Raw genomic sequence first — 17,683 nt, 5'->3', positions numbered from 1 at the left:
CAAAGTGACATTGTGAAGCATCTGGTCAATTCTTTCCTTATTTTGCATGCAGTTTTGCCTTTGAGACCTGAAAGCTGCATCTGACATACAACTATGAAAACTTCATTTTATGACCTAAAATACGTTTAATTAGAAATCCTTCAGAGGTTTAAACAAACCTTAGATGACGTGTGAATTTGTACAGTGGATGCTTCTTTTGAAACTCATGTGCTTATGGTATGTTATGATGCAAAATACTGTTGCTTGTCATTTGAGGGAAGTTGGAACATTAGGATTTTATTATTGGTACATTCTTTCTGAAGATAATGGTATGAGAGGCAGGAATCATCTTTTTCTTACCTAAGAATCCCTGGGGCAGTCCAAAGAGAAGGGTATTCCTGGAGTGCTTCTAGTTATTTATTCTGGAGAACTAAGTCTTATCTTCAACTGGTAAAAACTCATATTGTTTCATGGACATAAGTGTTGATGGAAAATCTTATTTTTTTATATTGTACCACCCAGGAATCTGGCACATGAAATCTGCCAAGATTAATGAACATATTGTGCATGTCTGCGTGCTGCATTTGGCTTGTAGACATCATGGTGAGTGGGTACAAAAACAGTTATGTGGGCACATTGATTTCCAAGTCAATTATGGAAAATATAAAAAAAGACCTAAGTGGAGAGGAGTTAATATGTTTTGGAGTACAGTTAACACACTTCAATTGTTTCTGTGTGCTGATAAGAAAAAATGAAAGGAGACCAAGTGCGAAAAAGAGGCAGTCATAGAAGGGGAAAATTGAAAGGTAACATCTAATTATAGGCATTAGCTGAACTACTTAAGGTTGAAGTTCAGTGAACACTTGAACGTGTCAGGGCTTTTTATTCTCAATCTTGTGCCACAGCCACCTTTTGCAGCTGCATGTTAAATAGGATCAGGCCACTGACTTGGCTGAAGGGGCCTGTGTCTTCTGAGTGCAGTCACAGATGGTATTCACAGAATTTAGGGCACTGTTTAGATCTGTCGCAATGTTTGAAGTAGGTGCAGGACAGCTTAACTGGCTCTAGCTACTTGTTACTTAGTGAAGCACCTGCATCTCTTGCATTTATAATGTAAAATGTTGTGACCTTTTGTTATGTCAGGGTGCCCAGTGCCACTGGCCCACAAGAGCAGTGTGAATGAGGAGTCACTGACTGACTCCTTTGATGATGAGCAGAAGCCCAGGACCAGCATGTCCTTGGCTTAAGGAAGCACAGCTAGAAGGAATGCTGCTTTGCTGTACCTTCTAGCCATAGATCTATTTCATTGTATGTTCCAGTACAACAGCTGGAGCTGTGGTTCTGTTGAGGAGCTAAAGAGATGTTCTTGGCCAACATGACAGCAAATTAGTAGGTCTGAGGGTGAAGAGTAAATGATGATGTGGAGGGCTTGAGGGTGAGATGGTAAAAATTTTAGTTGAAATTAAATGTAAAAGGCTTTGCTCAGCTTTCATTTCTTTATTGTCTCGTACAAATCATTGTAGTGTTTTCTTACCATGTTTCTTCCATTTACTGGTGAGTGAATTCAAATGATGTAGATATGCTCAAGTACATATTAGATGGATGTACCTTTAGTGGATAACTCTGGATTGAGACAAACTGGAGTGAATAATGTTCTACAGTTTGTCATTTTAATATGGTATGAAGGGTGAACCATCAGAAAAACTTTCCTTTTATATCAGTATAATCTTTACAGCTAAACTTTTCAACAGAGATATAAATTTTTGCCAACAGCCCCAAGTTTGTTCAAGAGACACACATACAGCATCTGCCTATTTTCACCGTCCTAGCCCTTTTTCTACTGGTTAACCCGTATGCTAGGTTAAGAGTCTCTGTTTCCTTTAGAGAAAGAAATTGGTGTGAGATCAGAAACAAATCTTCTTGCTTTCTGACTAAAGAACTGACAAAGATGAAGAAGAATCCTTAACTGGGCACAGAATTCACTTGCAATTACTAAATGCATGCCTTGTAGCTGAGCTCAGAAGAGTCTTATTATTGAGGTCATAGTCTAGTCTTTGGTAGGCATTAAATATCGTTCCATTTGCCACGTTTCTCTTAGCTAAGAGGAGCTTGAATCTCAGCTCTGACCCTCGTTTCTCTCTCTAATTTCACAGAAATTGTGTAACACTACTTTCAGGTTTCTCAGTCTGTGTGAGGTAGTTTTGAGAATATTCATCTATGAAACTTAAGAGACTAGGCTATATTGGCATTATCAGATGAAACAGAACACCAGGAAATCAGAGAAAGAAAGGACATCTTGTTCAATGGGTATAAGGTTATCTGCTAATAATTTTGAGGATAGGAAGTCTTTTAATCACCATGGTGCATTTGTTCTGTTTAGCTTTTTTAATATGCCATTTTTGCAGAATAAATTATGTCACCATGACTAACCTTCCTCAAGGTCTATGAATGACCTTCTCTCCTGGAAGTTTTTGTTAGACTATATTTGAAAAACCTCTTTGTGGGTCATACTGGAACAAAAATGAAAGCTAAATTTAGTTTTTAGTGGTGGAATTGGGGCTTGCAAACTTAAATTTTTGCACAGAAGTTTTAACTCATCTTGACTATGCACTGGAACTTTGCTAATGTGCCAAGGTAAAAATGAAGATTATAAGGGCAAAATCACTTAGTGCAAAAACTTGAAGCTTGACTTTTTGTTTTGGGGGTGTTTGTTTGTTTGTTTGTTCATTTTTCTTTGTTTGTTTTGCTAAAGAACATGAAGTAAAATCATAGAATATGCTGAGTTAGAAGGGACTCATCAGGATCGTCAAGTGCAACTCCTGGCCCTGTACAGGACACCCCAAGAATCACACCATGTGCTTGAGAGCTGTCCAAATGCTTCTTCAACTTGAACAGGCTTGGTGCTGTAACCACTTCCCTGTGTTTACTATTTGGTTAAACAGAGGACTAGGAAATATATTACCAGATGATATCTGTTCTAAATTACAGTTTTGCTAACTGGAATGCATTTGGCTTCCACTGGATAATCAAACCCAAATTAAAAAATGAAGAGCTGTGTAGTCACCTGCATTATTTAGTGCTGGTCCTGATTTAAAAGTTGGGAGCTGTTCTCCTAGTGAAGAGCAAGTTCATTCCAACAGTCAGGATAACCTTTCTCACCAAGAGGCACCTTGTTCTTTTCAAGAGCCATTTTAAGAGGAAGTTGAATTTCTTTTTGCCTGCTAAATTTGCCTTGTTACTTTCTTTGAATGAGTAAATGGCTTTAACCCAGGGAACAAGAGGAAGAGCCCCACTTCTGTGCATATCTTGCTGATATCTGTACCAAAATGTATGTATAGAGCACTGACCCACAACTACAGCTCTTCCTGTGTTACAGGTTAAGGTATAGCTTCCAGTGACTTCTGGAATCAGGGTTTATACTATATAGATATAGCATTTTGCCCTACTTCAGACCTGAATAATGTGAAGTCAGAAATAAATATGTATATGTTTGTTGGGATCACATCCCTAATCTCGTATGTGATGGGTTTTAGATTTGGAGATATTGGAGATATGCAAAAACCTAACTGGGCAGTGTCCTGATCAATCTGCTATCGTTGACCCTCCTTGGACAAGGAGGGTTGAGCTACATGATCTCCAGATCATCTTGGCCCTTCTGTGACAGTGTTACCTCTTAGGCAGCTTTCATTGTGCCAAAGATAGACACAGGAAAAATGAAAGTTAAGCTAATGCTTTCCACTAAGACACCAGTTCAGTAGGAAACAAACACTATTAAAAGCCACTGGAAGTGACTGTGACAGATTCAATCCTATCAGTTATTTTGTGGGATCCTGTTTATTCATTTACATTGGTTCCACCAGAAAATACCGTATGTATCAGGCAATATTCTAATGTTTAGAAATTTTGATCAGAACTTGTGTACACTTTTAAATTTTGGCTAAATCAGAGCTACATTTGACAGATTATTTTCATTTCAAATAATCATTTGCTATTAAGAATGTCCTTGAAGAATATTCAGAATAACTCCTGTATCTACATATGATTGGGTAGGAAGTGAAATATGTCAGAAATATGGCCACTGGATTATTGAGGGAGATTTTATGTCCTTGTACAGATCACTTTATCTTCTGAGTTTCAATTTCTTGCTCTTTGAGGGTGGCCATCCTACAACTCTCCATAAAATTCTTCTGGAAACACAGACCTGCTAAGAGCTGCAATATGATTAATAATGTTAACTATTGAGAAAGAACTAGACTTTCAAGGAAATCTAACAAAAGTTTCATTAAGCTCTGTAACAGGATTATATAGAGCAAAAATAAGCCTAAAACCTTGACTGTTAGAGTAAAATAGTTTATTTTTAAATGTGTTCATAAGGGTACTAAACTTTAGAGCACTAGTTATTTCAAAAAGTTTGTAAATAATGTAGATAGAATGTTTTAGAATAAAATCTACTTTAAAGACATTAAAAAATCAAGTTGTATTTTAACATTTTGCAGTTTATTTGCTGGTGTTACAACTCCATTACTGTGATGTAGTTAAATTTAATGTTAAAGTGTTCAAAGTAAGTTGTGGAGAGCATCACTGGTTAATTACAGCTCAGTGGTATGTATGTTTTTTCACAGATTTTAGGGAAAAAGAGAACATAGTTGAATGTTTAATGAAAGGAAGAGCTGTGCCTGTCTAATTTGAGTGGGGATTTTTTGCCAGGCCAGGAGATCAGGAGTGTGATAATCAACACAGATTTACTTTATCACAATTTTTGCTGGGTTTTCTTTACATTTTCTTTCAGTTGTTTAAGAGTACTTTAGTACTTCAGTAATCTTCAGTCTTTTAATGGATTCACTTAACAAACAGGCTTGATATTCTGAAATAGCTGTAAAAGTTCCCATGTGAGCCCTATAGGGCCAACTGAATCAATAGAACATACTGCACTAATCTTTTTTCCAAGAATCAAAACTTGTACAACTCTCTTTTACACTAGAATTTTGTAATAAAGATTTACTTAAAGTTTACTAATTCAATTCCTATTTCTGGAGTTGCTAATTAATGCCATTAACAATTAATGAGGAAATGTTTCATGTATTTGGATACAATGAGGAGGAATAATCTCCAAGCTCCTACTACAGCCTTCATACATCTGGTTTGTATGATTCACAGTAAAAGTGGCAGATGCTGGAGATGCTTATAGAAGTGCTGCTTGAATAAGCTGAAAATTTAATCTCTTTACCTAAAGACAGAATTGGGGAGCTTGTCTGAATTGCATTTATTTTTAAACTTCCTCTGTTGGGTGTAGAGAGAAGCTTTCCCTGCTGCAATTTAAGGAAATCTAGCAATGGGGCAGTATGCTGAATGAAACACATCATTTCCCTGAAGCAGAGGAGTATATTTTGAAATGTCAGTTTATTACAATGTTTGTTTCACTTCTTGAATGTGATTATATCCATATGAATGTATGTAGTCTAATTTGCCAATGTTTTGAATACTATGGACAGTAAGATCAAAGAGCCTTCCAGAAAGAATAGGAAATTAGAAGGGCATCATTCTTTTTTTTAACCACTAGATCCCACTTAGAACCTTACACAGGTAAAAGCAGAAAGATTAGGTAGGTTAGAGCAGTTAGAAAGGAGGAATACATATGCAGAGACTGCAATGTAATAAAATGTCAGCTATAAAAACAAATCTATGAGAACGCCAGGGAGTTTACATCTTGCCACATTCCTTAGACAGAAGAAACTAAAGGCAGAGATGAGATGGCAAAGCAAGAAGAGATTGTTTCATTATTCCCATCCTCACTTTAAAGAGTGATTCCCACATACTATGCTGAAAGAAGTAAGCTTTTCCATGTTTAAGCTAATTTTGCAGAGCTTCCAAAGCTTAATTGGCTTTGCTGCATTACCAGCTTGGTCATTTCTGCACTTTATTGTTTTGGGAAGTGTGGAGCATGACAGTCAGCAACTTCAGAGCAAGTTGTGGGTGGCACACTGCTGAAAGCCTCTCGAAGCAGATGTTGAACCACAGGCCCAAAACCTGACATTCTTTAAAATTTGGGACTCTTTAATATAGAAAAGTGCCTTTGTTAAGTGGTTATTTTTTCCTTATCTATTCTCAGGGTTGCTCTTGTGGAAAATATTCCTGAAGGGATCAACTATTCAGACAGTGCACCATCCCATTTGTCTCTTTTCCAAGGCTGGATGAATTTGCTTAATATGGCTGAAAAGTCTGTTGACATAGTATCTTCCCAGTGGGACCTCAATCACAGTCATCCATCAGCATGCCAGGTATGTTCTAGCCTTACAAAAGAGTGGGACTTCAACAGTCTGTTCTTGTTGTTACACTATTCATTTTATAGAACTACAACCTTTCCCTATAGCAGACCTATTTGTCTGGGTAGTCTAAAAAATCATTTTTAATGGGGATTTTCCTGACAGTAAAATGGATTTCTGAGAGTGATGGTATGCTTGGGCTAGATAACATTCAACACACACTCATATCACTTCCATCTTAGGAAAGGATGTAATTGTGTAATCTTAAGAAAGCTGCTAAATTGTACCTATATTAGCACATCCATATTTGGGAATATTCATAACGCTATTCAGATATTATCTATTTAATGCAACCGATTAAATAAAAGAGCAAGTATGTGGATTAATTCTGCAGCCAAATAGATGAATAGAATTACACTTATAAAGAACAAGTATCAGATGATTCATAGTTTTTCAGAATTAATCTTGGGAGGCAGTGGTGTTCAAGACTTCTGCAATTAAGAACAATAGGAAAAATTATAAAACATAGAGAATAAGACAGACACGCATTACAATTATGCTGTGCCAACAAAAACTTTATTCTTGAGAGCAATCCTCTTACAAATATGGTTAGGGCAGGTTTCCATTTAGTATCACTTGTGAAACTAAGATATCATAGAATTCATAGGCTGAGAGTATCTTCTCTTTTCCACTAAATAGATTCTTAGCTGAAAGAAGCAGCTCAGCTGACATGAAATGGGGTTAAAATGACAGCCAGAGAACTGTAATGAATCAACGCTATTATACTATGTCATAAACTCTTGGCTTCCCTCTCTACTTCTGTTGATGCTGTGCAGTAAAAAAAATGCCTAATAATAGACAAAGCCTGGTATTCTGAGCAACTGAATTCTACTTCTTTTGAAAGTGCCTGTAGCCTAGCTTCACAGCATACATTAACTTTTCTTCAGAATAAATTGGCTGCATGTCCATTTAAAATAGTGAAAATCTAAGGTGGGCAGACGAATGTAAAATGTAACGCAAACCCTTCTTTTTATAGTGCTTATAAATACTGGAATACGGTTTGTGAATAACTTATGGAATATAAAAATATTGACTTTTTCACAATGTAATTACGCAGCTAAACTTTATTTAAATTTATTGCCTTAGTAGCTTCAAACCCATGTACTGTCATTCAAGCAAATGTATTCAAAACAGTGCCTCAGATGTTTCCAGGATGTGCATGAATTGATATGTGCAAGAATCTTTTAAAAATATTTTGTCTGAAAAAAAATTCAACACGTCATTTGCTTCAAAACCAGCAGAGCTTAAAAAATCCCAAACAAAGGACAAAAAGTAGCAAACTGGAAGTTGGGATTTCAATGGTTAAGCATCAAATCCATTCACTGTTCCACATGCGCATGCAAAGTAAAAAATGTAAGGTATTATTCAGCAGGAAAAAGGAAGAAGTGGCATCTAAGTAGATTTGCTCTTTCGTTCTCAATTGCACTGTTAAAGCCAGAAAAATTAAGCATTTTTCATAATATTCTATTTTAGTTATCTATTTCTGTCTACTAGTAGTCTTACAAAAGTGAGTAATTACTTCTGTTTAAAGGCAATTAATATTCCAGTCATCTCCTCATTTGTACAGCAGTGTGGGCTGAACAGCTGATAGATCTTTCTGTCAAGCTTGTCTATTCATGCCAAAACACTATGTTGTTATTGGCTGGTCTGATTTCTAAAAAAATGCCAAGAGGCAGTGTTTCTTAGCAAGTCGCTGCCCCGGAGAATGTACACAAAGCTCAGTCTGTGAAAGGGAGGAGAGAAAACTTGGATCGTTACATCTGCTTTCTCCACTTGTGAAATGAAAGTGAAATTTCAGAGAAGCGTCAATAACTATAGTCTAAGTTATTGTCTGAAGAATAAATCAAATGTTCTTAAGCCTTTACAATTTATGGGGAAATATGCCCCAAAATAGTAGAAGCATTATGAAAGGTAAGGGGGTGAGATGCAAAATGTCCAGGTAGTACAGTGCTTAGTAAGTTTTAGTTGTTCCTTGAATTATTCTTTTTTTTTAGAAACTAGGGATATGACCATTTTCCATATGGACCCACATCCTGCTCTATAACTAGTAAGTTCCGTTTATGAATGTTCAAGGCCTGTATTGCAAAGCAGGGTTCTCCACAAGAGTATGTGAACAGTCATGGATTTTTGAAGAGGAAAAGCAGAGTAGGCTAGATTGCTTTCTCTCAATTAGTTACAAGGTTTACTACCTTCTCTGTTGTGTAGTCACATGCATATGTCCATTATATATACTGAAGAAAAATACAGCGGAAGACTCTGCAAATCTATATACACACATACATATATATGCCCAATGTACATAATCATCCATATGTATGCATATTGTCCATCTTGCCTAAATGTATATTGGACATACATGTACATATATATATGTATATATATGTATATGTATACATCTGCATATAGAAAATTGCAGAAATTCATGCACTGTTTTTCTTCATTTTTCATTTGTGGGTATGTTGCCTAGTGTCCTTGACTCTTGCCTGTCCATATTTGTTGCTATAAATCTAAATAAGCATTCGTTGCTGACTGAACTGTGTAGGTCACACGACTATGCTCAGTCATCTGAGATCATGAGTCTTGCTTAATTGGACTCTGTTCAGACAGACAGATGATCAAACAGTGTTTTTGGGCTTCTACAGCTTAAGCATCAAGTAAACAAATATTTGTTTGGCAAAATAGTGAATAGGCTTTCTACACCTGCTTTTCTCATTCAGGAGAAAACCTCATACTTTGGTGACTTTGTGTTGTCATTTGTGTGTTTTCAAGATAGGGTAGTTGTCATGTAGAAGCATTGAGGTGCTTGTGGAATGTGAATGTGTGACTCCTCCTGTGGCAATCTGATGTTTAGAGATATTAGAGGATAATGTAAACAATTTTTGAGGGTAGTTTTGAATTCATTTGCAGTGAAAAGAGAGGTGAATACAAGATCACGCCAGTTTCATAATTTTCACAGTTCATTTCCTCTGGCTTATCTCATGTTTAGAAACTTTAATTTACAATGACCTTTCAGATTTCCAGCAAGTCTTTCCCAAACTTTGGTTTATTTTTCACAAATAAGAGTTAATGCCATTGTGGCTTATTGGTACTACCATGAGCATTGCACAGTTCTCCCTGGATGGCTATTTGAATAAACATAAGATGATCAAAGGATAGGTTTGCATCTAAGTTTTACAATTATCACATAAAACCAGATGTTTCTGACTTTGTTTACCTACTTGCAGTGCATCTCCCAAATGGTTTGATGGGGGAAGTCCCCCACCCTGTCTCATGTAAGCCAGCTGTCCAGCTTTGTAATGAATCTCTAATGACAAGTCATGTGTCACACATGCATTGGCCAAGGATTTTCAGTGGTTTGTTTGGTTGAACAAATTTTAGTGCAAGAGGTTAAGTTTCCATCCTTGACAATTATTAAAAAATACAAATAAATACAAAGAGCACATCTCCAAAGCTAGCAGCTACCAGCAGAACTTTGCCATGATCACCTGTAGAGATTGCTGTGTATTTTCTTTTCCATAAGCTCATCTTTACATAAACATCTCTCCTCCTCAGGTGGTGGCATTTCCCTGGTGCAGCTGGTACAAACTGAGGCATAGAAAAATAAGTTAAAAAAACTAGTTCTTAAAATGAAAGCACATTCCCTCCCTTTGCATTAGCTGTTTGGTTAGAACAAATGAGGAAAGCATTTAAGTTTCTCTGGTCTATATTAAAGAGAAGCAGTTAAAGTTAGGATTTCTTAATTTATTGATTTGATTGGTTTCTGCCAGCATGCTCTGATTTTTAGTGATGTTTTAAAATATACCCAGAGGTTTGATTATAGGAAAAATGTTTTAAAAATATTAGTACAACTGTAGGGAAATAATCCAAAAGAAAAGTCTATGAAATAACGTGGTTTATTTCTGTGGAAAGAAAATGCTAAACATTGTCTAAAGAGTAGGAATCTAAGTTACAGAAGAGCACAATAAGCAAATTTTAAAGTACATCTATAAATACAGCAATTTCATGTTTGTGTCTCCCCATTTTATTTCTAATAAGGAATGCATGCTGATAGAGACAAGAAGAGGCAAGGGAAATCAGCCAGGCTAGAATCAGCCTGTCTAGAGACTGCCAATAAATTGCTTTGGGAGCAATTTCAGGGCTTTTTGGTAATGACAGCTTTCTCATTTTTTAAATTCACCGGTTTGCTGTGGCAGGTGTGCAGTTGGGATTCACGTTTGAGATGTACGGTAGTTTAAAGTTACCATGCGAATGTCAATTTGTTCATGTTATAAATACTTTTTACATCCTATTTTGTCACTTTCGGTAGGTTTTTTGAAACAGCCCAGTGAAAAGTGCAAGAGAATATTTTATCAGGATAAGCAGATTTCTGGTGCTAATGTTTGTTAAAATGCAGACATTCTATAAGGTAGCATGCCAGTTTCATAGCAGTTGGCTGCTGCTGTTTCTCAGTCCTCACAAGCTGGCTATATAGAAATGATTCTGATCACTGTCACGTAGTTGTGCAGCAGTCTGGTATTGTCTCACGAAGAGAATGTGGTCTGAATGACAGCATGAGGGTTTGTATTCAGCAGAAGCATTTCAGATGTGCTGACAGCAGTGACAAAACTCTTTAGACCTTCCATCTTTTTTCCTTTTCATAGGAAAAAACAGTAACATTGCAAGTAAACATGTCAGAAAGTACAGAAACTGAGTTTCCAATTAATATTAATAAGTCCAAGTTCTTCAGCGATGAAGGAAGTTTCTAGCACCCTATCCACTATAGTGTGTACAGATTTTTAAAAGCAAGTTGTGAATGTTTCATAGTTTAGATTGTCTAGATTAAGCCTTGGTGAGGAAATGAATGCCTGCTGAGAGATGATTCAGTGAGAGATGAGACGGAGGGAATTCTTTCCAATTCTGTCACTGGGCGGTGGTGTTTTGTGTACCTGTATAAATGCAAATATTTGTGGTGACTGCAGTCCTGGTCTTAACCATCATTACTTAGAGATGTTTGAAATGTTGAATCAATTTTGAGGTTTTACCCTTTATGAACATAATTGTGGAAAAAAGAGAATGTTATAAATTAATAGCTTGTAATGTCCCTGATGGGAAAATAGATGTATTTTCAGAGAAGATGTCTTCATTAGAATGCAGGACTGCACTCCAAGTGATCTAGTCACCCATAGGATGGACTGTTCAGCAGGCAGCATGGCCTGTAAGAGACAGCTATGTTGGTCACATCAGGGCATACTAAGATTGAGTAAAACTCAGGAAGAGATGTCAGGAAGAGATACAGGCTTATTTATCAAAGCTTTAAATCATATGTAAATATAATCTCATGCAGGTGGAAATGACCATAATGTCCAAAAATAATTATCATAAGGAAAAAACAGTAAGAACCATCCCCTGAAGCAATTAATTTTATCAGCTTGAGACATTAATTTTCTAAACATTCTTCAGCAGAACAGTTAATTAATTTGTATTGATAATGCTAAGCCCTTTCCCTTAAATTTATAAATGCATTTTCCATGTTTATTTTTTACGTGCTAGAGCTTTCTATCATGCTTCTAGACAAAATCAGTTTTTGCAGATAACCTAAACAAAAACAGTGTATATCTTTCTACTTAGTAAATTAAATAAACAGAGAGAGTAGCTGTTTCTACCTATATGTATATTAATTAATTTATCTAATGCAAACCTTTTAGTCCTTAATTTTCCCAGATCACTTTTGCAAAGGTACAGCTAATGAAAATCAAAAATGCTGGTTTCTCCAGTCAGGGGACCCATATGAAGGCTGGCTGAGTTCTGGCATGCCAGGAGCCTCTCACTTTGGAGGATAGGCCAAGGCATGGATTGGGAATTCGGCAGACAATAGGGCAGTGATTGCTGTTCCCAGATTTTGTTAGAGTTTAGCAGTTCCAGACTGCAGTAACTGTAGGATAAACACTCTTGGAGGGAGCAGGGCACCCAGAAATAGTGGTCAGTGCACCTCTGCTCCCCCAAAATCGTGCTGGAGCTGCTGCATAGCTCTATGTGCAGTATCCATCTCCCCCATGCTATTATCTCATTAATTCTTACATTTTCTAGTAACGTCTGTCCTTCTTTTTAAAAAGACTCAACACAATCTGTGGTGTGAGAATTTAGGATTCGTGTAGCTTCACGAGATATGTGAGGGAAAGCCACTTCTTGTCTTGCACAGAAACTCAGTAATGTTTTTTGGGTGTGTAAGTTAAATTCACGGTTGTCATTTCTTACATGTGGAACCACCTAGTCACCTTAAAAAATACTGAATCTGATTATAATAAACATTTGGAACTTCATGCTAATAATGTTTTTGTTTTCCTGTTCTGTTAGCTATTCTCTAATGCTTTCATTATGGCAGCATTGTGTTAACTGCAAAGTTCTTGTGATCCCTGGGATAAGCAGGGAGGTATGCTGTGGATTTGAGTGAGTAAACAGGCACAACATACAAAAGTAAAATGTAAGCAGTAGTTCTATTTCCATTGCAGCCTCTGACTGCTTGGTAGTTTGAGAAAGCTGTTTAGGAGGATGGGTACTTTTATTTTGTCACATACATTCAAAAGAAGTGAATATTGAAAAATAGGTCTATTCTGTAGACAGAGGAAGCACTACTTTCTGTGGCTGCCTCATGTTCGAGGCCCAACAAGGCTCAAAGTATCAATCTGTGCAGGCAATTAGAAGGCAAAGTTGGGTTTCCACTGTCTGCTGCTTTTGGGATTTCAACATACGGAGAGGGCCTTTGTCTGGGGTTTTGTTGGTCCACGCCAATCAGATTGTATCATCCCAAACTGCTTTTGGTTTGGTCATTTTGTTAAATAGAAAGATCCTTTCAAGATTATCAGAGTAATAGTTTGTACAGAGAATTATGTAAAATGGTGAAGAGCTTTATCTTCTACCTGTTTGTTTGAAAGTTGATATGTGATTGTTGCTTTTTTTGTTGTAACTTTACCTTGCAGCCAGCATTACATTGAATCTGAAGTGAAGTGTGTAGGCAGGGCAGCACTTTGTCAGTCACATAAACCCAAAGTCTTTGCCTATTGGACTGCTACTTGAAAGTGGTGTGCTGTAGTAAGCTAGAAGGGCAGCAAGGAAAAGAGATTTGGCTGTGATTGTATGAACAGCATAGTAGTGATACCCTGGAGAGTTTATTTCTGACATCACCTAGTTAGCTGTTTCTAACTAAACTTTTTTACTTAACTTAAAATACTGAATCTAAAAATTAAGCATTTACTATGCAATCAGAAGTTCTACTTTTTCTTTGTTTCTTGGATATGGAAAAATGGGGCAATTTAAAATGTTGTTTTTCATGTGAAACATCTTGATTTCTGTTTTGACATATATCCAGCTCAGTATGAGATTCCCTTTTTTGTTCTGTGTTAGAAATACGGCTGTATGGGCTGTCCCATGGTGTAATGGAGAGCATTCTGGACTCTGAATCCCAAGGTTGTGAGTTCGAGTCTCAGTGGGGACCGTACCCTGGCAGTTCAATTCCCCCCTGCCATCCCATCCCGTCACATCTCAGATGCTCAGCAGGGTCAGCCCCAGTTAGTACCGGGTGCTGTGACAGTCCCGAGGACTTCACTGTCACTGTCCAAGGTCGCTCGGCTGTGGCAGATGGACCTCAGGACTGAAACGGTGGGGCCAGTTCTGCGCATGCTGTGCCTCACCTAAAAAATCCATTGCACAGGCTGGAAGGGCACAGCCACGTGGGGAGAGCCCTGCCCAAATCTGCATTCGTGAAGTCTGGCCATACATACATAGAAATATGGCTTAATTAGTAAAGTTCTATAGCAGTGTAAAAAGTAAAAGCCTATAAAATACCTATAGATCATTGTTTTCCTTCCTGGTATAACTTCTGTAAAGTTGAGCAGGCAACCACTTGAAGACGTTGGGTAGTATGGTTAGAACCACTTACAAAAATATCAGTCAATACAGAATAAGTGTAATAAACTATTTTCCTTGAACTTTTTGTCCTAAGTCAACAGAATGTGATTATTTAGAAGAAAGTTCATGTCAAAATATGCTTATGCAGAATAAAAAACCTGGACACTTCATTCTCTACTTGGCATCTGTCATCAATTGTATTGTGCAGTGTGGGAAAAGGAGAAAAAACATTTTGGCCTTCCGAACAATATTTCTCCAAGAAAAAATATTTAAGTTGCTAAGCTTTAGGGTATGTTTAATCATATCTAGAAACATACTTACTCAACTGTTATATATATATTTTTGTTTTAACATGCCTCTTTAATTTGTTGATAGTTGGCACAATTCTATGTCTTACAACTTCTGCTTTCCATGAATGTTCTTCCCAGGGGCAGCGTCTTTTTGAAAAGCTGCTTGAACTGGCGTCCCGAAATATTGAGATAAAGCTTGTGAGTGATATCCTGCCCGTGGAATCCAAGGTATTAAACGACTTGAAAACAAAGGGTAAGACCAAGGTCTTTCTTTTGTTACACTATTGACTGCTATGTAATGTTACTTTTACTTAAAATGCAGACTCAGATGATCTATAAAATGCACACTATTGGTATTGCAGTATTATGCTGTAATCCTTCAGCTTTCATAGCTGTCAAATATCTGAAAATCCGTTACTGTAGGTGATGTTTGCAGTTTGTGAGCAATTAAAAAGGTGATTAAATTCACTATAGACATTTTAATGGCAGGCAATGTAGTCTGAGAGACTGCTGGAATACCTTGTGGGGCAAGATAGTTTCCTCTTTTGAGGAATAGCAAAATAAATGACTAAAATGGCATATGTCAGCTACTGATGGTTCTGAAGCACTGGAAAATAGACCACAGGTCAGATTTAACCAGCTGACAAGGTTTTCTGTGCTATGTGTTTTCTTTGGTGTCTGGTTTCCTAATAATTGTTCTGAGACTCAGAAATCCCTACTGAAAGAGGGATTGCACACTGGCACTACACTGATAAACTTGTTTTATGTAAAACTGCATGGAAAAATAGTAAAGAGAATTTAAGAAATGCTGAAAGAAATTAGACTCTCTTAGAATTTTAGCCATCTCATACACATTTCTCCTGAATATGTTAGTTATCTATATCTGATAAAAGTATGATTTTAAGGGTAGGATACACTTTTCAAAGGGCAAAAAGAACCTATATATTTTGATGGTTATCATTTTTGACACAGATAATTATATGGAACACAAAGGGAAGTCTAAAAAAATAAACTAAGCAAAGGAGTTGCTATATGTAGTGGTGCCCTAATGTAACATGTCTGTTTACAGTAAAGACCAAAAAATGCCTTTGTCCAACAAATATCACTCTATATTTGTTTAAATTCCTTGTAATCTCCTCACTGAGCAAGTAGAATCATATTACTAATGGAAGTCCTTATCCTTTAGAGAGATCAACTTTTGCTAAAGACTGACCTGTTATTTAAAATTAATAACTACAGAGACTTGTCATTTCATGACACTGCCTATTTCAGGGATTTGATTATTTCTGCCACATAACCAAAAGTGATACTGATCCTTTGATAACCAGTAAGAATACATCAACTTTCTCAGTATCAGCTTTTTATGTGAAGTGTCTTCTGATGTGTTGTAAAAGAAATAGATATTTTAATATCAATCCCTGTGAAACTGTCTTTGAAAAAGTGGTTTCTTTTTCCTCTGATTCTAATATTCCAGAATATGAGAGGTGGGTCTGTATGTTTTTATCAATGTACCTGGCAGCAGGTATTTTAGCTATCATATATTGAAAACACCAAATATCAAAAAAAAAAGATGAGGAAACATTTTTAGCTAGAAAAGGGGGAACAATGTTTATCAACACTTCCTTCAGTTTATGTGAGAATTAATCAGACCTGTGAGCTTTATGAAAAAACAAACAGAACACAGACTTTTATAATGTTACTGGCTTCAGTTTCCCTTATGCCTTTTTCAGATTTTTATGACATGAAATTTTACAATATTCAAATTAAATGGTCAATATATTTGTAGTCTGAGCAACAAAGAATCAGAGAAAGTTGTTTTTAAGTAATAGTTCTTGTGAGCATGCCATGCACCCTTTATAATAGATCCTCTCTTGGTAAAGGAAGCAATAAATATATCAACAGTTCGGCCAAGCTGTGAAACATCTCAAGATGGTGAACCAGAATGTATTTGTTGGAACAGACTCAAATGCACACTTGTGGTTTCTGTCAGAATTAGGCAGAGGAGAGTGCAAGAACTACTCTGGGTACATCAGCTTATTACACTAAGCTGATTGATCCTAAGCAGTAAATGCGCTTGGCACCCAAGCCACAGTTATTAGTATAGACTGAAAGCACATACATAGCAAGTGGAGATCCAAAAATTTCTGGCATTCCTGAGTCTGCCTTTGCCTTGCTCCATGGGCAAAAGCTAGGCTCTTCTTTCCAAGGCAGACTGTATGCAGGAGTTAGACCATCTCCAAGTAGTATACTGTCCTACTAAATATGAGGAACAGTTGCTTTTGCATGAAGAGGGTGGAAGAACCTTGACTTTCTTTGCAGTGGACTGGATGATCAGAACCTCTGAGTATTCCCTCATGTGGTACAGACTGGTTTCTAGGGTCAGGACAAGGAATAATTTGGCTGTTGGCCCCAGGACATACCTGTTGATATACTGCCCAGAAACCTTAAAAGGATGCTGCAGTTCCTTAGCCCCTGGTTACCTATGTCACACGGCATTTCCAGGCAGAAAGCCCTGTTGGACTGTCTGACTTGACAAAGTGGCATGGGTGTCCATGGGGCCACTTGAAGAACTATACTTGGTCATCCATATTGTATCACAAAATGTTGTTTTTCAGACAAGGAACCATGATAGGCTACTGTACTGCTGCATCTCAGCACAGTTGTTGAGACTACTTCTACCAGACAAATTATTCTAGCACATCTTTCAGTTTTTTAGACAGGCATGCATGGAACCCCCTTGCCTCTTCTCCCCATTTCTGAAGTACTGTAGAAAGCAGCTTTGATAAACCTTTTCCAACCCAAGGGTGCATCCTAGAGTCCTCCCTACACATCCTTCCTCTCCAGCAGCTCTGATTAACAGAGGAGAAAGTTGAAATCTGACTTCAGATTTGAGCTGATTGGGTAAGATAAAGCATAACTTATGTTGACAGGAGAGCAGAACTGAAGTGATGTAGTAAAATAAAACTAGTAATTTGCAGTGGCAATATTAGTGCAGACATCTGAGCTAGCTGTGAACCTGCAGGTTTGTCATTACTCTGATGCCTTTTTTTGTCCTCTCTGTGCTATCCTGGCTCACTTGAGCTAGCTGTGAAGCAAGGGAGATTGATTACGAAAGTCCAGCAGCTGCAGTGAAACATGGATTGATTTACTGTGCTAACACACATCACACCTACAGCTGTGGTGACAGGAGCCTCGTAAGGCTGAGAT

At 37.2% G+C, this 17,683-nt stretch overlaps 1 protein-coding gene across 1 annotated transcript in view; it reads left to right on the top strand.

Annotated features, from left to right (window-relative positions):
* The window catches only part of PLD5 (phospholipase D family member 5), a 174,670-nt gene that overhangs the window by 99,964 nt on the left and 57,023 nt on the right, over window positions 1-17,683 (top strand). The window contains exons 3-4 of the mRNA XM_071548002.1: window positions 6,089-6,257; window positions 14,615-14,729. Of these exons, the coding sequence (XP_071404103.1) occupies window positions 6,089-6,257; window positions 14,615-14,729 (284 nt within the window). The remainder of the gene's footprint in view (window positions 1-6,088; window positions 6,258-14,614; window positions 14,730-17,683) is intronic.

Source organism: Pithys albifrons, chromosome 2 (assembly GCF_047495875.1).
Source record: "Pithys albifrons albifrons isolate INPA30051 chromosome 2, PitAlb_v1, whole genome shotgun sequence".
Lineage (NCBI taxonomy): Eukaryota > Metazoa > Chordata > Aves > Passeriformes > Thamnophilidae > Pithys > Pithys albifrons.
This window is presented reverse-complemented; position numbering and strand designations above follow the sequence as displayed.